The sequence below is a fragment of the Prunus avium genome, chromosome 6 (genome assembly GCF_965620075.1).
Source record: "Prunus avium chromosome 6, drPruAviu1.hap1.1, whole genome shotgun sequence".
Lineage (NCBI taxonomy): Eukaryota > Viridiplantae > Streptophyta > Magnoliopsida > Rosales > Rosaceae > Prunus > Prunus avium.
Genome location: NC_142289.1, coordinates 11,998,611 through 12,013,948, shown reverse-complemented (window position 1 = coordinate 12,013,948; position 15,338 = coordinate 11,998,611). Strand labels below are relative to the sequence as shown.

Sequence of the window (15,338 nt, the reverse complement as noted above, 5' to 3'; positions counted from 1 at the left end):
AAGAGAGAGAGAGAGAGCATTAATTGACTAGCGCGGTGACTTCCACTCACCAAACCCCCACTCTCTCTCTCTACTCTCTTCTTCTTCTTCTCTGCTCTTATATAGTCTTTACCCGCCACGTCTGTAACATCTCAACCATTTCCAATTGCCCTCAAGATTGAAATTCTCATACACTCTTTTCTCAAGCCCCAACCTTTCTCCGTTTCCCTCTCTCACTCTCTCACTCTCTCTCTATCTCTCTCTCTCTCTCTCTCTCTAGGGTTTTGTCGTCGCTCTCGATGCCATGAGATCGTCGTGCGGCCCATACCCTCGCGCCACTTTCCGCCAACCTCAGCAGCCGGAAATTCCCCACCGGTACCGTCCCAGGCAACCCAATTACCCGCCGGACTACTGCTGCCGTCGACCCCCTCCCAGGCCCCCGAGCTTCATCGTCGAGCTCCTCTCCGACCAACGTAACCACCGGAGAGCCGACATCGACGCCGTGATCGCTAAATGCAAGTTCAAGCCCGAAAGAGTCGAGTTCTCTCCCTCTAATGTCATAGTGGTCTCCTTGTTCTACACACAATGGGTCCACGCGCTCGAGGCCATTGTTTGTCTTTGGGAATCGCGGCTCGACCGGGTTCATAATCTGTCACCGAAGTTGAACCGGTTTGTTTCTGTGCCGTCCGATCTCGAGGAGCTCCAGGACCGGCTCAGAGGCTTGTTCACCGAAAGAATTAAGAAATTGATCGACGGGGAAGCAGTGAAGAAGTGGGAGGCGAAGCGGGCCCTGTTGTCTAAGGAATTTGAGCGAGTTTCGAAGTTACTTCTGAGGCCAAACTCTGTTTGGACTCTGGATGACTTAGCTCAGAATAAGAGGAGGAGTAAATGCGAAATGGAATTGGTGGAGAGTAAGATTAGGGAGTTCAAGTCGGCGATGAACTGTTTGCTTGCTTATCTTGATGGGAACGGGTTGGAGGAGTGTGGTGAAGAAGGCGTTCAAGTGTTTAAATTTTCAAGTGAAGTTTATGATTGGGATCGAATTCAGAGCATAATGGCTCGGGAGTGCCAGAGACTCGAGGAAGGGTTGCCCATTTACGCTTATCGGCAGCAAATTCTTCAGCAAATTCTTACACAGCAGGTATAATGTGTTTAAATCTGGTTGTGTAGTTGTTTTCCAAGTTGGGTTTTATGTTTTCTTTTGGATTTGATTAGCAATCTTCTTCACTCCGGTTTTTGTCGACATTCTTGATTAGCAACCTTTTTTGTTTTTTTAAAGGCTCTTTGCATCTCTTGGGAGTGAACTTTATTACTTTAATTTTTTATTGTGTATACTGGAATGCCAGGTGAATGGGCCAGCTTTGTTAAACTACGCTTGATTTTTGTTTTTGTTTTTCTTGCTTCCGTATATATTATGCTTTAAGCACTTTATCCACGTGAAACATTGTATGATTTGAGGAAAAAAAATGCTAAAGCGGTATTGAGACCTGAATAATTTGATAATATGCTTTTCTTTCTGCCTTGTAGGCTATTTATTTATTGTTCAAGCACTTATTAATTATTTAAGCTCAAAACTAGGAGCTTCATTTTTGGTAGATATGCAATATAGGCATTTCAGATTTTCCTTTGTCTTCTTTTTAACTAGAATTTGCACAGGTCCTGGTGTTGATTGGAGAAACTGGTTCAGGAAAGAGTACACAGTTGGTGCAGTTTCTTGCCGATTCTGGAATTGCTGCTGAGCAGTCTATTGTATGCACTCAGCCTCGCAAGATTGCTGCCACGTCGTTGGCCGAAAGGGTTACACAAGAAAGTAGTGGGTGTTATAGAGAAAAATCAATAAAATTTAATCCGACATTTTTGTCAGGGCAGGAGTTGAATTCTAAGGTAATATTTATGACGGACCACTGTCTACTGCAGCACTACATGAATGATATGAATATGTCTGGGATTTCTTGCATCATAATTGATGAGGCTCATGAAAGGAGCTTGAATACTGATCTCCTTTTGGCATTGATCAAAGGTTTACTAGGTCGAAGACCTAGTTTACGACTTGTTATAATGTCTGCAACAGCTGATGCAGAAGTGCTTTCAAATTATTATTATGGCTGTGGAATCTTTTATGTGGTGGGGAGGAGCTTTCCTGTTGATGTTAGATATATACCATCTTTCAGTGAAGGAACTTCTAGTGATGCTACTTCCTATGTTTCTGATGTGCTGAGGGTAGCAACAGATGTACACAAAAAAGAGAAAGAAGGGACAATTCTTGCCTTTTTGACTTCCCAGATGGAAGTAGAATGGGCTTGTCAGAAGTTTATAGCACCTGGTGCAATTGCACTGCCACTGCATGGAAAACAAACTTTTGAAGACCAATATAATGTTTTCCAAAACTACCCTGGAAGAAGAAAAATTATATTCGCCACAAATCTGGCTGAGACATCTCTGACAATTCCTGGGGTAAAGTATGTGATTGATTCTGGTATGGCTAAAGAAAGCAAATTTGAACCTGGAAGTGGCATGAATGTTCTAAGAGTTTGCAGGATCAGCCGGAGTTCTGCTAATCAAAGAAGTGGCCGTGCTGGAAGAACGGAACCTGGGATATGTTATAGACTCTACTCAAAAAATGATTTTGAGGCGATGCCTCCTTGCCAGGAACCTGAGATCCATAGAGTTCACCTTGGTGTTGCAGTTCTGAAGATTTTGGCTTTGGGCATCAAGAATTTAAAAGATTTTGAATTTATTGATGCACCTTGTTCTGAAGCTATTGACATGGCCATGCGGAACCTTATTCAGTTAGGAGCTGTGAAGCAAACTGATGATGTTTTTGAATTAACTAAGGACGGTCGGTACTTGGTTAAATTGGGTGTTGAGCCTCGGCTTGGTAAATTAATCCTTGGTTGTTATAACCACAGCTTACGTAGGGAAGGCCTGGTTCTTGCAGCTGTAATGGCAAATTCCAGTAGTATATTTTGTAGAGTTGGTAATGATGAAGAAAAACTTAGATCAGACTGCCTTAAGGTGCAATTTTGCCATCGTGATGGGGATCTCTTCACCCTTCTCTCTGTGTACAAGACATGGGATAATTTGGCTCAAGAGAAGAAAAACACATGGTGTTGGGAAAACAGCATTAATGCCAAAACTATGAGGAGATGCCAAGAAATGGTAAAGGATTTGGAGTCTTGCCTTAAACATGAACTCAATATGATAATTCCTAGTACCTGGTGTTGGAGTCCACATGAATCAAATGATTGTGATAAATATTTGAAAAAGGTTATACTTTCTTCCCTTGTGGAAAATGTTGCTATGTTCTCGGGACATGATCAACTTGGTTATGAAGTGGCATTAAGTGGGCAACATGTTCGGTTGCATCCTTCGTGTTCATTGTTAGTATTTGGTGAGAAACCTAGTTGGGTAGTATTTGGTGAACTCCTGTCAATTTCTAATCAATATTTAGTCTGCGTCACTTCCATTGATTTCAACTCTTTGTCTACCCTATGTCCTCCTCCTTTGTTTGATGTATCTAAGATGGAAAGTCAAAAATTGCAACTGAAAGTTTTGACTGGTTTTGGCAGTACTCTGCTTAAAAGATTTTGTGGGAAGGGCAACAGTTATCTGCTTCATCTTGTTTCACGTGTTAGGTCAATTCGCAAGGACGAACGTATCAACATTAAAGTAGATTATTATCAGAATGAGATTACGTTGTTTGCCACCTTGCATGACATGGATAGGGTTTCAAGCTTTGTATATGATGCCTTGGAGTGTGAACGAAAATGGATGAGAAATGAATGTTTGGAGAAATGCTTGTATCATGGTTCTGGTGTCTTGCCCTCAATAGCATTGTTTGGAGCTGGTGCTGAGGTCAAGCATCTGGAGCTTCAAAAAAGGTGTTTGACTGTTGATGTAGTTCATTCAAAACTAGATTCCATGGATGATAAGGAGTTACTTAGTGAGCTTGAAAAGTATGCCTCTGGTAGTATATGTGCTATTCATAAGTTCACTGGCACTGGGCAGGAAAGTGTTGATAAAGGAAAGTCGGCCAGGATAACATTTTTGAGTCCTGATGTGGCTCAAAAAGCTGTTGAACTAAATGAATCTGAATTTAGTGGCTCCATACTGAAGGTTATTCCTTCTCAGGTTGGGGGTGATCGTAAAATGTTGTCGTTCCCTGCTGTTAGAGCTAAAGTTTATTGGCCTCGCAGGCTAAGCAGGGGGATTGCAATTGTCAAATGTGACGTGGATGATGTTGCTTACATGGTTAATGATTTTTTTAACCTTTTAGTAGGAGGAAGAATTGTTCGTTGTGAAATTAGCAAAAGATCCCAGGATTCTGTTGTGATCAGTGGACTTGAAAAAGATCTTTCTGAGGCTGAAATTTTGGATGTGTTGAGGACTGCTACAAGTAGGAGAATCCTGGATTTTTTTCTGCTGAGAGGAGATGCTGTAGAAAATCCGCCATGTGGTGCTTGTGAAGATGCTCTCCTAAAAGAAATATCAACCTTTATGCCTAAAAGGTACTCCCACAATAGCTGCAGCATTCAGGTTTTCGAGCCTGAACAAAAGAATGCTTTCATGAGAGCTTTGATTACATTTGATGGAAGATTACACTTGGAGGCGGCAAAAGCTTTGGAACAATTAGAAGGGAAAGTATTGCCTGGGTTCCTTTCATGGCAAAAGATGAAGTGCCAGCAGTTATTTCATAGCTCTCTATCGTGCCCTGCCCCTGTTTATCCTGTGATCAAGAAGCAGTTGGATTCATTACTTTCAAGTTTTTTTCAACTAAATGGTACTTCTAGTCGCATATAGTGATCTTGCTGCATTTTCTTTTCCAATTTTATGCAATATTTCTTTTCTCTGGCTAATCATCAATGAATTTCATTTGATCTTAACCTTTTCTGTGGTTATAAGTACTTGGATATTCTTCTGTCTCTGCTTCACTTTTTGTATTTTATTTCTCTGTGGTTACAACTTTTTCATTTTTATTCATCCTCCTTCATGTCTTGTTGGTTTGGAGTTGCTTTATCTTTGTTTGTTCTGTGAATTACCTTTTTTCCTTCTTTCATGGAAATGGTCTTGCACTTGATATGCATTTGGACTGAATTCTTTCCATCCTTGCGAAAGTGTGTCAACTTACATAATTGTCCTTTTGACGGAGCTTTTAAAAATATACTGCACTCTTTAGCTTTATTTGTTGATTCTTAGGAAGCATATAATACCCTATGCATTGCACCAGCTAATTCATTCTTATATTATTTTTATTTTTATTACTGATTGTATAATGCTTATGACTAAATTTGAGAACATCATGTATGTTTTCTTATAGATAGAAGTGCGTGTTTGACCATCTTGAGTTTTTTCTTGTTTACAGGTGTAGAATGGAGTTTAGATAGGAATGCTAATGGCTCCTACAGAGTGAAGATATCTGCCAATGCTACAAAAACAGTTGCAGACCTGAGAAGACGTGTGGAGGAGCTTGTGAAAGGGAAGACAATAGACCATGCCAGCCTCACTCCAACTATTTTACAGCTTCTGTTCTCCAGAGATGGCATCGCTCTAATGCACTCACTACAGAGAGAGACAGGAACCTATATTCTTTTTGACAGGCGTAACGTCAGTGTACAGGTCTTTGGTTCTTCAGACCAAGTTGGTGTGGTCCAGCAGAAATTGGTTGACTCCCTTTTAACACTCCATGAAAATAAGCTGATTGAGATCCGACTTCAAGGTAGTGCCTTACCTCCTGAGTTGATGAAAGAGGTTGTTAACAGGTTTGGGGCAGACCTCCGTGGGCTCAAAGAGAAGGTACCAGGGGCTGATTTTAGTCTAAATGTTCGCCGTCAAGTCATTTCCGTTCATGGAAACAAGGATTTGAAGCAGAAAGTAGAAGAGAATATTTATGAGATTGCACAGATGACAGGAAGTTCGACTGAGAGGTTTAATAGTGAAGCTGATTGCCCCATATGTTTGTGTGAGATTGAAGATGAATACCGGCTTGCGGTGTGTGGGCATTTATTTTGTCGTTTGTGTTTGGTGGAGCAGTGCGAGTCTGCAATAAAAAACCAAGATAGTTTCCCAATGTTCTGTGCACACGAGGGTTGCAGGTCTCTTATTGTGTTCAATGATCTGAGATATCTCTTATCAAGTGAGAAGCTGGAGGAGCTCTTTAGGGCCTCATTGGGGTCATTTATTGCGTCAAGTGGGGGAATCTACAGGTTTTGCCCTTCTCCTGACTGCTCGTCTGTGTATCAGGTAGCTGCTCCTGGGACAGATGGTGAACCATTCGTATGTGGTGCATGTTATGCCGAGACATGTACCCGGTGCCATTTAGAATATCATCCATACTTGTCGTGCGAGCAGTACCGGGAGTTCAAGGAAGATCCAGATTCATCATTGAAGGAGTGGTGCAAAGGAAAAGAACATGTGAAGAGCTGCCCGGTATGCAGGTATACAATTGAGAAGATAGATGGGTGCAACCATATAGAATGTAGGTGTGGGAAGCATATTTGCTGGGTGTGCTTGGCGTCTTACGGAACCAGCAATGAATGCTATGACCATTTGAGGAGTGTTCACATGGCCATCATTTGAATATCAAAGTGCTCATCATGTTTACTTTATATGCTGCTGCCTTTAGCTTTGTACTATTAATCTATACACAGTTTGTATAGTAGAAAAAAGATGGAATAGGTAAAGATATATAACAGCTGGTGTTGCTGGGGATGCTTAAGTTAAAGTAGTTGCTTAGTGTGCCCTTATTTTTTTCTTTAATTTATATTTTCTTCTCGTCACAGGGTTCCTCAATCCTCCTCACACATGTATAAATGGTAAGGCCTCTCTGTACGGTACTTTTAACTTGAGTGAATTCTAGCCAAGTTTCCGTTTCGCATCCAATTTGGATGTTATGAGTTGATCTACATTTTTAGTGCTTGGTTTTAACAGTAAACTGGCAAGTGCTCTCAACTCCAATAAGCTCTTGTATTCAGTATAGGAGTGCTAAGTTCAATCGCCCATAAGTGTGGGCTGTTCTTAGGACTCACAATTTATCAACAGTTGTGGGGCTCGTAATGTATAAATAGTCCATGAGACTCGGGCTGATCTTGACCGTTGATTCATATGGAGCTCACAATGTATTACAGTACCTAGAGGGTGCTTAAAACCCTTCTTATTTCTAACATGGAGACAGAAATTTGTCTGGTATCTGCTATATGGAGAAATGCAAAGTGGGTCCTAAACTCAATGGGACCTACTAAACCATAAACCTACATAATTCCACATAAACCTTTATTTTTTATTTTTTCCCCATAACACAATGTTGCAGAATTGCAGAATATTTCTCTAACATATGCTCTGCAGTTGGAAATATACAGATACAAGTCACCTTTTAAGCTTGAAATGTGTATTCATTTACCAAGTATGATCATATATGCACCTATTTTTCTCTTTCACTATGGCCTTTTACAAAAATGAAATTTCAACATAAATATCTGCAGCCAAATGCAAAGCCTACCCCGGCAATGCCAAAACAAAGAGCCAAAGCTACAATCCAAGAAATGCCATCCCCATTCTCACCCTCATCTCCTTCCTTCACCGACTTCTCCTCCAAACCCTTTGATCTGCCACCCCCAAAAGATCCCTCTTCCTCTTGCTCTGCCCATTGTGACTCCAACTTGGAAACTTTAAGCTCAAGCAACCTCACCCATTGCCTATATGCAAACAACTCCCTGGCCTCCGCAAGCAGAGCATCAGAAAGGCAGTCTTTCTCCTTTCCCAACTTCTCAGCCTTCTTTTCTGCCTCTCTTGCTCTTGTCTGCGACAGCCTCAGCGCCTTCAAAAGCTCCAACTTCTCATTCTCGTCGCCGTCACCTCTGTTTCCACACATGTCAAATTCATCCCTGTTATCATCTTCTTGGGTCATACTCATGCTGCAAGCCCTGTTCATGGATGACAAAACAGTCTTGTTATCGGAACCCGTAAAGATTTTCATCGGAGGAGGAAGATCGCAGTTCTGTATGAGGTCCAAACCAGAAGACTTCTGAGAAACAAGACCCTTCAACATTTCATTCCCATCCACTGCTTTGGGATTCGACTTTGGGTTATTAAATGTCCACCCAGCCATGGATATGGGACTGATCATCATGCATACAATGAATATAGGCTAAATCTGAACGATTTAGCCAAATGGGTTCGATCAGAAATGCAAAAAAGAAGCAGAAAAAAAAAAGGGTTCAATTTGTGAAAAGAAACTGATGAGGCGTGGAAAGGTAAGAGGAAGTTTGGTGGAGATGGGGGTGGTTGGGATAGCGTGGGCGAATGAAACGGGGTCGTGTAGGATTGGGCAAAGCTAAGCTACAATTTACAAAAGGGATTTTTATGACTTGAATTGTTTTGTTGGTTATTGCTTTTAGTGCAAGGTAAAGGTCGTTGCTTGTTGGGTTAAACAAACATATATACGTTATAAAATTTGGTGGTGGGGAGAGGGGAGAGGGGAGAGAGGGGGAAGGGAGATTCCCACCCACCAAGGCACTGACGTCTCCACCTTCGTTTTGTCTTAAACTCTTAATATTAAAAGGATTAATTAGGATTAAATTTAAAATGAATGGAGCAGATATGCGTCAACGGTTGTAATAAAGTCTAGGAGAGAACGATGAGAACAATATTTTACACACTAAAACTATGTTCTATATTTACCATTTTGTTTGTTCCTCTCGTACATGAAATGGATGGGGAGTGTACGGAGTAGACCTAACGCCGGCCACGAAGGTGACGTGGGTTGCGTGCCTGTCGGTTGTTATTTTTCAATTCTTTTTTAATCTTAGTTATTTTATTTTATTACACAGTAGGTAGCATCGGAGTTTTATGGGAAAATATTCAAGGAGGGCGGTTTCAAAAGATTGGAGGTTAGGCCATCCCCTCAGGCTCTAAATATGGTGGATAGAGCCCATATTTAGAGCTCCGATGGAATATTACGGGCTCTAAAGGTATCTTTCTTACAATGAGGGGCTCTATAAGTATTTTTAGTATTATGTAATTTATTTTACGCATTAATTTTTGTTGTTGTTAACTTATTTTGTTTAAATATATATTTATGTTATATTAGCTTATTTTTACAAGCATTTCTATTAAAAAAAAATCAAAATTTGGAAAAGATTAAAAAAACAAAATTTGAAAGTAAACACAATAAAATATAGTCCTAATGTTTCAAATTTGTATTTTAAAAAAGGAAGCATATTTAAATCTAGAAACATAGAACAATTGAAGTATGCCCATGAAAGAAAAAAAAAAAAAAAGCAAAGAGAAAAAAAAAACAAGAAGAATGAAACAGTACACGTAAGGGAAAAAAAGGACCGTTGCAACTGAAAAGTAATTTTTAATGCTTTTCAGTATGTAGGGCCTGCTGGTTTTTCATGCTTTTGCAGGTTCAGTTTTTCAAAATGTGGGGCCCGCTGGGGCTCTAAGGCTCTATACGAGTCCACAGATTTAGGATTATCTCCGGCCGGTTTTATGATATAGAGCCCAAAAATTCTGCCATCGGGGATGCCTTTTTGCACTTGGGCTCTATATTTAAGGCCCCGGTTGGAATGGCCTTATAATAAAATATCCCTTTCATTTTATGAATAACGCTACACTTGTTACATTTTTATCCCACATTTCTATACCACATGTGGCATGTACATATCATATGTCACATCAATTAAATCGATAAAGTATATTTTAATTAAGAAAATTAGAAAAATAAATTAGAATAAATCATAAACAAAAAAGAAAATTGTTAAATAATTTTAGTTGATGTGGATGTTCACCTCAACTGCCATATAAAGTGATATGAGAATGTGATATATAAATGTGATAAGAGTAACATTATTCTATTTGCATTTTTATCATTTCAATTTGAGTAATGTTACTCTTACAACATCTGTATATCACCTTATGTGGTAAATAAAGTGGACATGTAAAAAGGTTCTTCACTTTTTGGTGCAAAAGAAATTATTCAAAGCAATTGGCAATTTTGGCATTGCATAAAAATGCGAAAAAAGAAAAAAAAAATTGCAAATTATTTGATGAGTGATCTACAGAGAAATTGACAAGTTATTGCCAAGGTGAGTGGAAGTCCGATCAATCAATATAGTGGTAAAGTGTTGTCAAGACTTCTTCTCACCCTCCCCTTTTACAGAATCAACATCTGACCCAGTAATTAGTGCCTTCTCAATCTCTTCCTCCACTTCCTCTACCTGCAATTAAAATATATGAAAAGGGAAAAAGAATCCAAATTTAATTAATTAATTAATTAAAAATTGTAAAGTTAATTATGGAGTTACTAATTCACCTTGTGGATGACATCCTTGGCTTGCTCAGCTTTCTTGACTGCTTCTTCAGCTAGATGTTCAATGGAATCCATCGCTTGTTTGAGCTTAGCATCCTCAGGAAGCTTGTCTTCTATCTGCTCAGCCACCTTCTCTACTTCCTCAGCCAACTCTTCCACCACCTCTGTCACAGATTCCACTGTGTCTACTGCCATGTCCACCTTGCCTGATTTAATCATACTTAGGAATTAATAACTTTAGAGAATAATTTTAATCATAACAAATATTAAGAACTTGAAAGTGTACTTTTAAGGGCCAGCAAGGGTCCCCATTTGTGTCTCAAAGAAGGTATTATTATTGACAACATTAATCCCACAATCCAGTTTTTCCTGCACAGAAAGGCAAAAATCATAGTAAACTGATGATCAAAGAGCTGCTGATGATTTCTGTTGCCTGCCACTAACAATTAAACAGACTAAACACAAAAACAAAACAAAACAAAAAATAATAATTAACCTCACCATGTAGATAATGGAGATTTATCTGCAGGCCCTTGAGTTTCTGGTGGAGATTTTTCTGATGCCTGAGTCACCCTTCACTCCAGGAAAGTTTTGGGACAATTTAGATAACTTTCAACTGAAGGATTGATGCATATAAGGATCATACTGAATTATAATTAATGGTGTATTAAGGAAGCTTACTTGGTAATTAGCAGTCTGTGATGAGCTCTGATCAATTGATGAGCATATGGGAATTTGGTGAATGATGATCTTTGATAAGCCAACATGGGATGCTGCTGATGAGAAGTCAACTGCAGGCTGTGCAAAGTGGCATGGGGGACTTGGGGCTTGGTTGTTTGGCTATGGAGGGTAGACATGGGAGGGTGGAAGCCATTGATGGTTGCCATTAGATCAAATGGGAAGCAATTTCTACAACTTCAAGGCCGAAAACAGAACTGAAAAAAGAAAATAGAAATGAAAAAGGGAATTTTTTTCTTAAGGGATTTGCTTATTTGATGCCAGGCTCCTACTATTAAGACAAGGATGTGGTACTGTACTGTGAATTGGACCCATGTGCAGGTAGCTAAATAAATGAGGATGGAAAATTTAATTGCCTCTATCGACCAACAGGAAAACACATGTTCTAATCATTAACTTAGAGAAATAAAACAAACAAATAAAAAAGGGAGTTGATTTTCCCACTTCTCTTTTATCTATTTACACTCTCTTTTTTGTTAATAGTAAAAAGAATATTAAAAAAAATAAAAGAAAACGAAAAAATCACCACCCATAAAAATAAAAAATAAAAAATAAAAAAACATAGAAAACACATGTTAATAAACATCATCTTGTACTAGACAAGAAAATCTTATGTGAATGATAAGATAATCTAGAAAATCTTCGTGAATTATAAGATACCTTTAAGGCCCCGTTTGGTTCACGGAATGAATTTGATGGGAAATCATTTCCCATGTCATTTCCCAAGGGATGGTAATGCCGGGAAAGTGACCCGGAAATATCACTTTATTTCCTTTCCCATGTTTGTTTTGAGTAGGAATGGAAAACAAATTTTGTTTAGTTTCCCAATTGTATCCCTATTAAAATAATAAAAAAATACCAATAATTGTTGGATAAAAACTGTAATTATGAATTGTTAGTAAGGACAAATTAGTCATAAAAAAAAGTTAGTCTTACTTTCCCATGGGAAGGGAAAGTGAAACCCAAGTAGGAAGGAAGGATTCACTTTCCCTCCTACTTTCCCATGTGCTAGGCAACGCTTTTCCATGCCTGACTTACCAAACATGGGAAAGCAATTGGTTTCCCATCCCAAAGATTCCTTTCCCATGAACCAAACGCAGCCTTAAGGCCAATGGGGCTAGTTTAGTGAAAATAGTTTGACTTGCAGATTAATGGTCTTAAATTCAAACTTCTATGATACCTTGATTGCTTGTGTGAGAAAATCTCTCTTCATTTTCTTAACTTCTTTTGGGAAAAAAAAACTCTAAAGGCACATTATTTTAGGCCAGAAGTGTAAAACAACTAAATAAAATATAAATAAAATAAAATAATGGCAATGGGATAACCACTGTGTTTTTATTTTATTTTTGGGATAAACTAGTTCTGATTTGACTAATAGAAAAATTAAAAAAATAAAAATAAAAATTTGTAAGGTAGTGTTGCCATAATTGACCTCCAACTCCAATCATCGAATTTCATTATCTTTTCTACTTCGTTTATGTCGTGATGAATAAATCATAATCATATCCCATAGCATCTTCCACAAGATATGGATCTTTATTGTACCAGAGAGATGAATCGCAGTGTCCCTATATGACTTACAGCGCGGCAGAGAAAACTATGGATAGGGACCCATAAAGGCCCCATGTCCATAATAATATTTAGGTACACTGTATTTTCAGTCCAAAAAATGAAAAAGAAAGAAGTACACACTATATTTTTATTATTTTAATTGGTCAAAAATGGATTTGGTAAGTCATGTGTCATGTGGGAAATGATAAAGTAGTGCTAGTAAAGACGGTGCTCACATTTAAATGCACGATTTAGAATTTGGCCCAGGTGTCTTCCTCAATGAAAAAGAATCTTGATTTGCCGATGGTCTCATATTTATATCTTTATTTCACATTGATATTGTGCGCGAGAGAAAACCCCCCTCTATCAATATTTCTTGTATTAAAAAAATGGAGGATCTAGAAGCTTTGTTTTTGTTTCTTTTTTTATAATTTTTTTCATCTAAGGTATTTTGTGAACTGTGATAGGAATGAAAGTCAAGCAATACCAACACAAGTTTAAGTTGGTCTAATAACAAATAATGAATACATTCGTAAACACCAGTTCAGATTTCGTATCTGTTTTGTAAAAAATTGAATCCATTTTTTTTTTACAGTTGGATATAACAGAATGGTAAGTTAGTTCATCTCTGATTTGAACATCAAATATATATCACTGAAATTTCTTCTCTACTGGTACAATATTTGGTTCATCAGCAACAACTTTGGTCAAGTCTCCTGCTTTATCCATGGCTGACTCAAAAAAGTTTTCCACCCGATCTTCCACTTCTTCTGCCTGCATTTTTTTTATAACAGAAAACATAATTAGCTCCTAATTATATTTCACTAATTTCATATGTGTGTGTGGAGAAGATTAATTATCTAAGTTTTATATGTTATATGAACTTTCACTAACCTTCTCAATCAGCTGGTCTGCAAGATGAGCATCTTTGGCTGCTTCTCTGGCTAAGCTTTCAACTAAATCAGCTGCAACCTTAAGCTTTCCCTCGGGAAGACGATCACCTATTTCATCCGCCACTTCCTCCACTTTCTCAGCTACCTGTTCTACCACCTCCGCCACTGCTTCAACATTGTCTACAATCATGTCCACCTCCTCTACACAATCGAAACGAAATTCGATTTTTCTTATGAGAAGGAAGTCTTAAATATAGTCATGAAAGGTAATTTTTAGATTCAACGACACAAACATGTCTCGCACATGAGATTTGAACTCGGGACCTCCTCCACTATAACAAGAGTAAATTTGAAAACTTACTTTTCAATTGTAGCAAGGGCCCCCATTTGTGCCTCCAAAAGGGTATAATTACTGAGAATACCATCCCAATCATCCAGCTTCTCCTGTTTACATGACAGTTTTTTATTATACTACTTGAAGAAAAAGGGAAGAAGATCAAATGAATTCATTAAGGTCCGATTGCTAATTACAAAGAGTGTGAAGGGGCTCCAGAAGGACTTTGAGCTTCAGGTGATGCAGAACTATTGCAGACAATCTTATTCCGACATGGTTTGCTGCTAAGAGTTCTCCTCTGTCCTATTGTGAGAGACAACAATGCATCGTTGGTTCTGAAACCTTGTTGGCATTTCCACGTTGACGATGATGAAAAATGTTGAACTACTCCAGGTCCAGGATGCTTGGCAAAAAGGCGATGACTGCTCGTCCATCGGCTAAGATGAATCGATGATGCGATTGCCGACATTGGTTATTCTTGATCAAATCCTCCAATTGACAGTACTTCCAAAAGTGCCTTATATCAATCGCCAAATTTTTTCAAAAATGATGGATGTTTTGGTGATGAGAGGTTCTGCTGTTTTGGTGGTAGTATATATAGCCTACTGGGTTCAAATGTGAAGAATATAGTCTCGGAAAGTTCAAAGAAATTGTCCACATTTTCTTAATGGATTTGGTATGTGCATTTGCAAGAAGATGACTTGTTCTATGTACATTCCCCATGGTCAACTACGAGTTTTCTTTTTTCCTTTTCATTTCAAGCCAACTCGCTTAATTGTTATGGAAGATTTGAGCTTCAAATCCCTTTGGTTGAGTTGAAAACATCAGCTAAATTTTTTATCACAGTAAGCTACCCAATGACAACAATTTTTAAGAAGTAGCTCATCTGATTCTTGAAAATCCCGTTCACGGATCTACAACGAAAAAAAAAACCTTGTCATTTCTTTACTTCACAGCTGATTATTCTTACAACTAATTTATCTTATAACTTATAACTTTCACCTGCTATATGAAATATCTAGAGGTGTGTGACTATATATTTGTATGAAATTGAAAGGAAGGTAAGCATACTGCTGTTTGTGCAAATTTCCGCCGAGGAGAATATTTGCAGATGATTCTTTTCACACTCTTCTTCTATCCACGTGTCACAACTTGTCATTGATTGTCAAAATTCATGTTCGCATAACTGCTGGGATAGAGATGCTTTAAGATATGGAAATATGTTAAAAAAAACAAACACATTATTATTGTTTCTTTGAAAAGGAGCGGTGGCACATGCCCTATGAGGTTTCCAACACTAGGTATATTAATTAATTACAAATAATCCTTGGGTTGATCCTTTAATCCAATACAATATACCAAGGCCAGCTAGACGCTGACAGGGATGAAGCCTTGGAAGGGCCGGTAGAAACAATTTGATATTACGCAAGGACAAAACAACAAACAAAAGAAACACGATTTCTGGCCAACATATATATATATATGACCGTTGGCTTAAACTTTTCTAAAATGATAGTAAACTACAAAGTTTAAT

The 15,338-nt window shown here is 38.4% G+C and overlaps 4 protein-coding genes across 4 annotated transcripts; 1 reads left to right on the top strand and 3 right to left on the bottom strand.

The window, feature by feature from the left end:
• On the top strand, window positions 1-6,881 carry LOC110773186 (ATP-dependent RNA helicase DEAH12, chloroplastic-like). The gene is made up of 3 exons (XM_021977690.2): window positions 1-1,120; window positions 1,636-4,759; window positions 5,342-6,881. Exons 1-3 carry the CDS (start codon window positions 284-286, stop codon window positions 6,553-6,555), a joined length of 5,175 nt encoding a protein of 1,724 aa, XP_021833382.2. The 5' UTR covers window positions 1-283; the 3' UTR covers window positions 6,556-6,881.
• A 346-nt stretch (window positions 6,882-7,227) lies between these two features.
• Window positions 7,228-8,376, bottom strand: LOC110773188 (uncharacterized). The gene has a single exon (XM_021977692.2). It carries the CDS (start codon window positions 8,102-8,104, stop codon window positions 7,439-7,441), a length of 666 nt encoding a protein of 221 aa, XP_021833384.2. The 5' UTR covers window positions 8,105-8,376; the 3' UTR covers window positions 7,228-7,438.
• A 1,539-nt stretch (window positions 8,377-9,915) lies between these two features.
• On the bottom strand, window positions 9,916-11,322 carry LOC110773195 (uncharacterized). Its single transcript, XM_021977700.2, has 5 exons — window positions 10,970-11,322; window positions 10,790-10,861; window positions 10,575-10,657; window positions 10,292-10,494; window positions 9,916-10,196 (listed from the first exon to the last, which is right to left on the bottom strand). Exons 1-5 carry the CDS (start codon window positions 11,173-11,175, stop codon window positions 10,107-10,109), a joined length of 654 nt encoding a protein of 217 aa, XP_021833392.2. The 5' UTR covers window positions 11,176-11,322; the 3' UTR covers window positions 9,916-10,106.
• Window positions 11,323-12,916: 1,594 nt separating this feature from the next.
• LOC110773193 (uncharacterized) lies at window positions 12,917-14,386 on the bottom strand. Its single transcript, XM_021977698.2, has 4 exons — window positions 14,002-14,386; window positions 13,832-13,914; window positions 13,472-13,671; window positions 12,917-13,351 (listed from the first exon to the last, which is right to left on the bottom strand). Exons 1-4 carry the CDS (start codon window positions 14,271-14,273, stop codon window positions 13,229-13,231), a joined length of 678 nt encoding a protein of 225 aa, XP_021833390.1. The 5' UTR covers window positions 14,274-14,386; the 3' UTR covers window positions 12,917-13,228.
• Window positions 14,387-15,338: the final 952 nt, after the last annotated feature.

What these genes read in the sequence shown, in the direction of transcription:
- LOC110773193 (XM_021977698.2), bottom strand. Translation starts at nt 14,273, where the DNA reads ATGTCGGCAATCGCATCATCGATTCATCTTAGCCGATGGACGAGCAGT. An exon ending in GGAGCCCCTTCACACTCTTT is followed by an intron (nt 13,915 to 14,001) that starts GTAATTAGCAAT and finishes TCATGTAAACAG; the next exon opens with GAGAAGCTGGATGATTGGGA. An exon ending in GCCCTTGCTACAATTGAAAA is followed by an intron (nt 13,672 to 13,831) that starts GTAAGTTTTCAA and finishes TCGATTGTGTAG; the next exon opens with AGGAGGTGGACATGATTGTA.
- LOC110773195 (XM_021977700.2), bottom strand. Translation starts at nt 11,175, where the DNA reads ATGGCAACCATCAATGGCTTCCACCCTCCCATGTCTACCCTCCATAGC. An exon ending in CACAGACTGCTAATTACCAA is followed by an intron (nt 10,862 to 10,969) that starts GTAAGCTTCCTT and finishes CCTGGAGTGAAG; the next exon opens with GGTGACTCAGGCATCAGAAA. An exon ending in CCAAGGATGTCATCCACAAG is followed by an intron (nt 10,197 to 10,291) that starts GTGAATTAGTAA and finishes TTTTAATTGCAG; the next exon opens with GTAGAGGAAGTGGAGGAAGA.
- LOC110773186 (XM_021977690.2), top strand. Translation starts at nt 284, where the DNA reads ATGAGATCGTCGTGCGGCCCATACCCTCGCGCCACTTTCCGCCAACCT. An exon ending in AGCAAATTCTTACACAGCAG is followed by an intron (nt 1,121 to 1,635) that starts GTATAATGTGTT and finishes GAATTTGCACAG; the next exon opens with GTCCTGGTGTTGATTGGAGA. An exon ending in AAGTTTTTTTCAACTAAATG is followed by an intron (nt 4,760 to 5,341) that starts GTACTTCTAGTC and finishes TCTTGTTTACAG; the next exon opens with GTGTAGAATGGAGTTTAGAT.
- LOC110773188 (XM_021977692.2), bottom strand. Translation starts at nt 8,104, where the DNA reads ATGATGATCAGTCCCATATCCATGGCTGGGTGGACATTTAATAACCCA.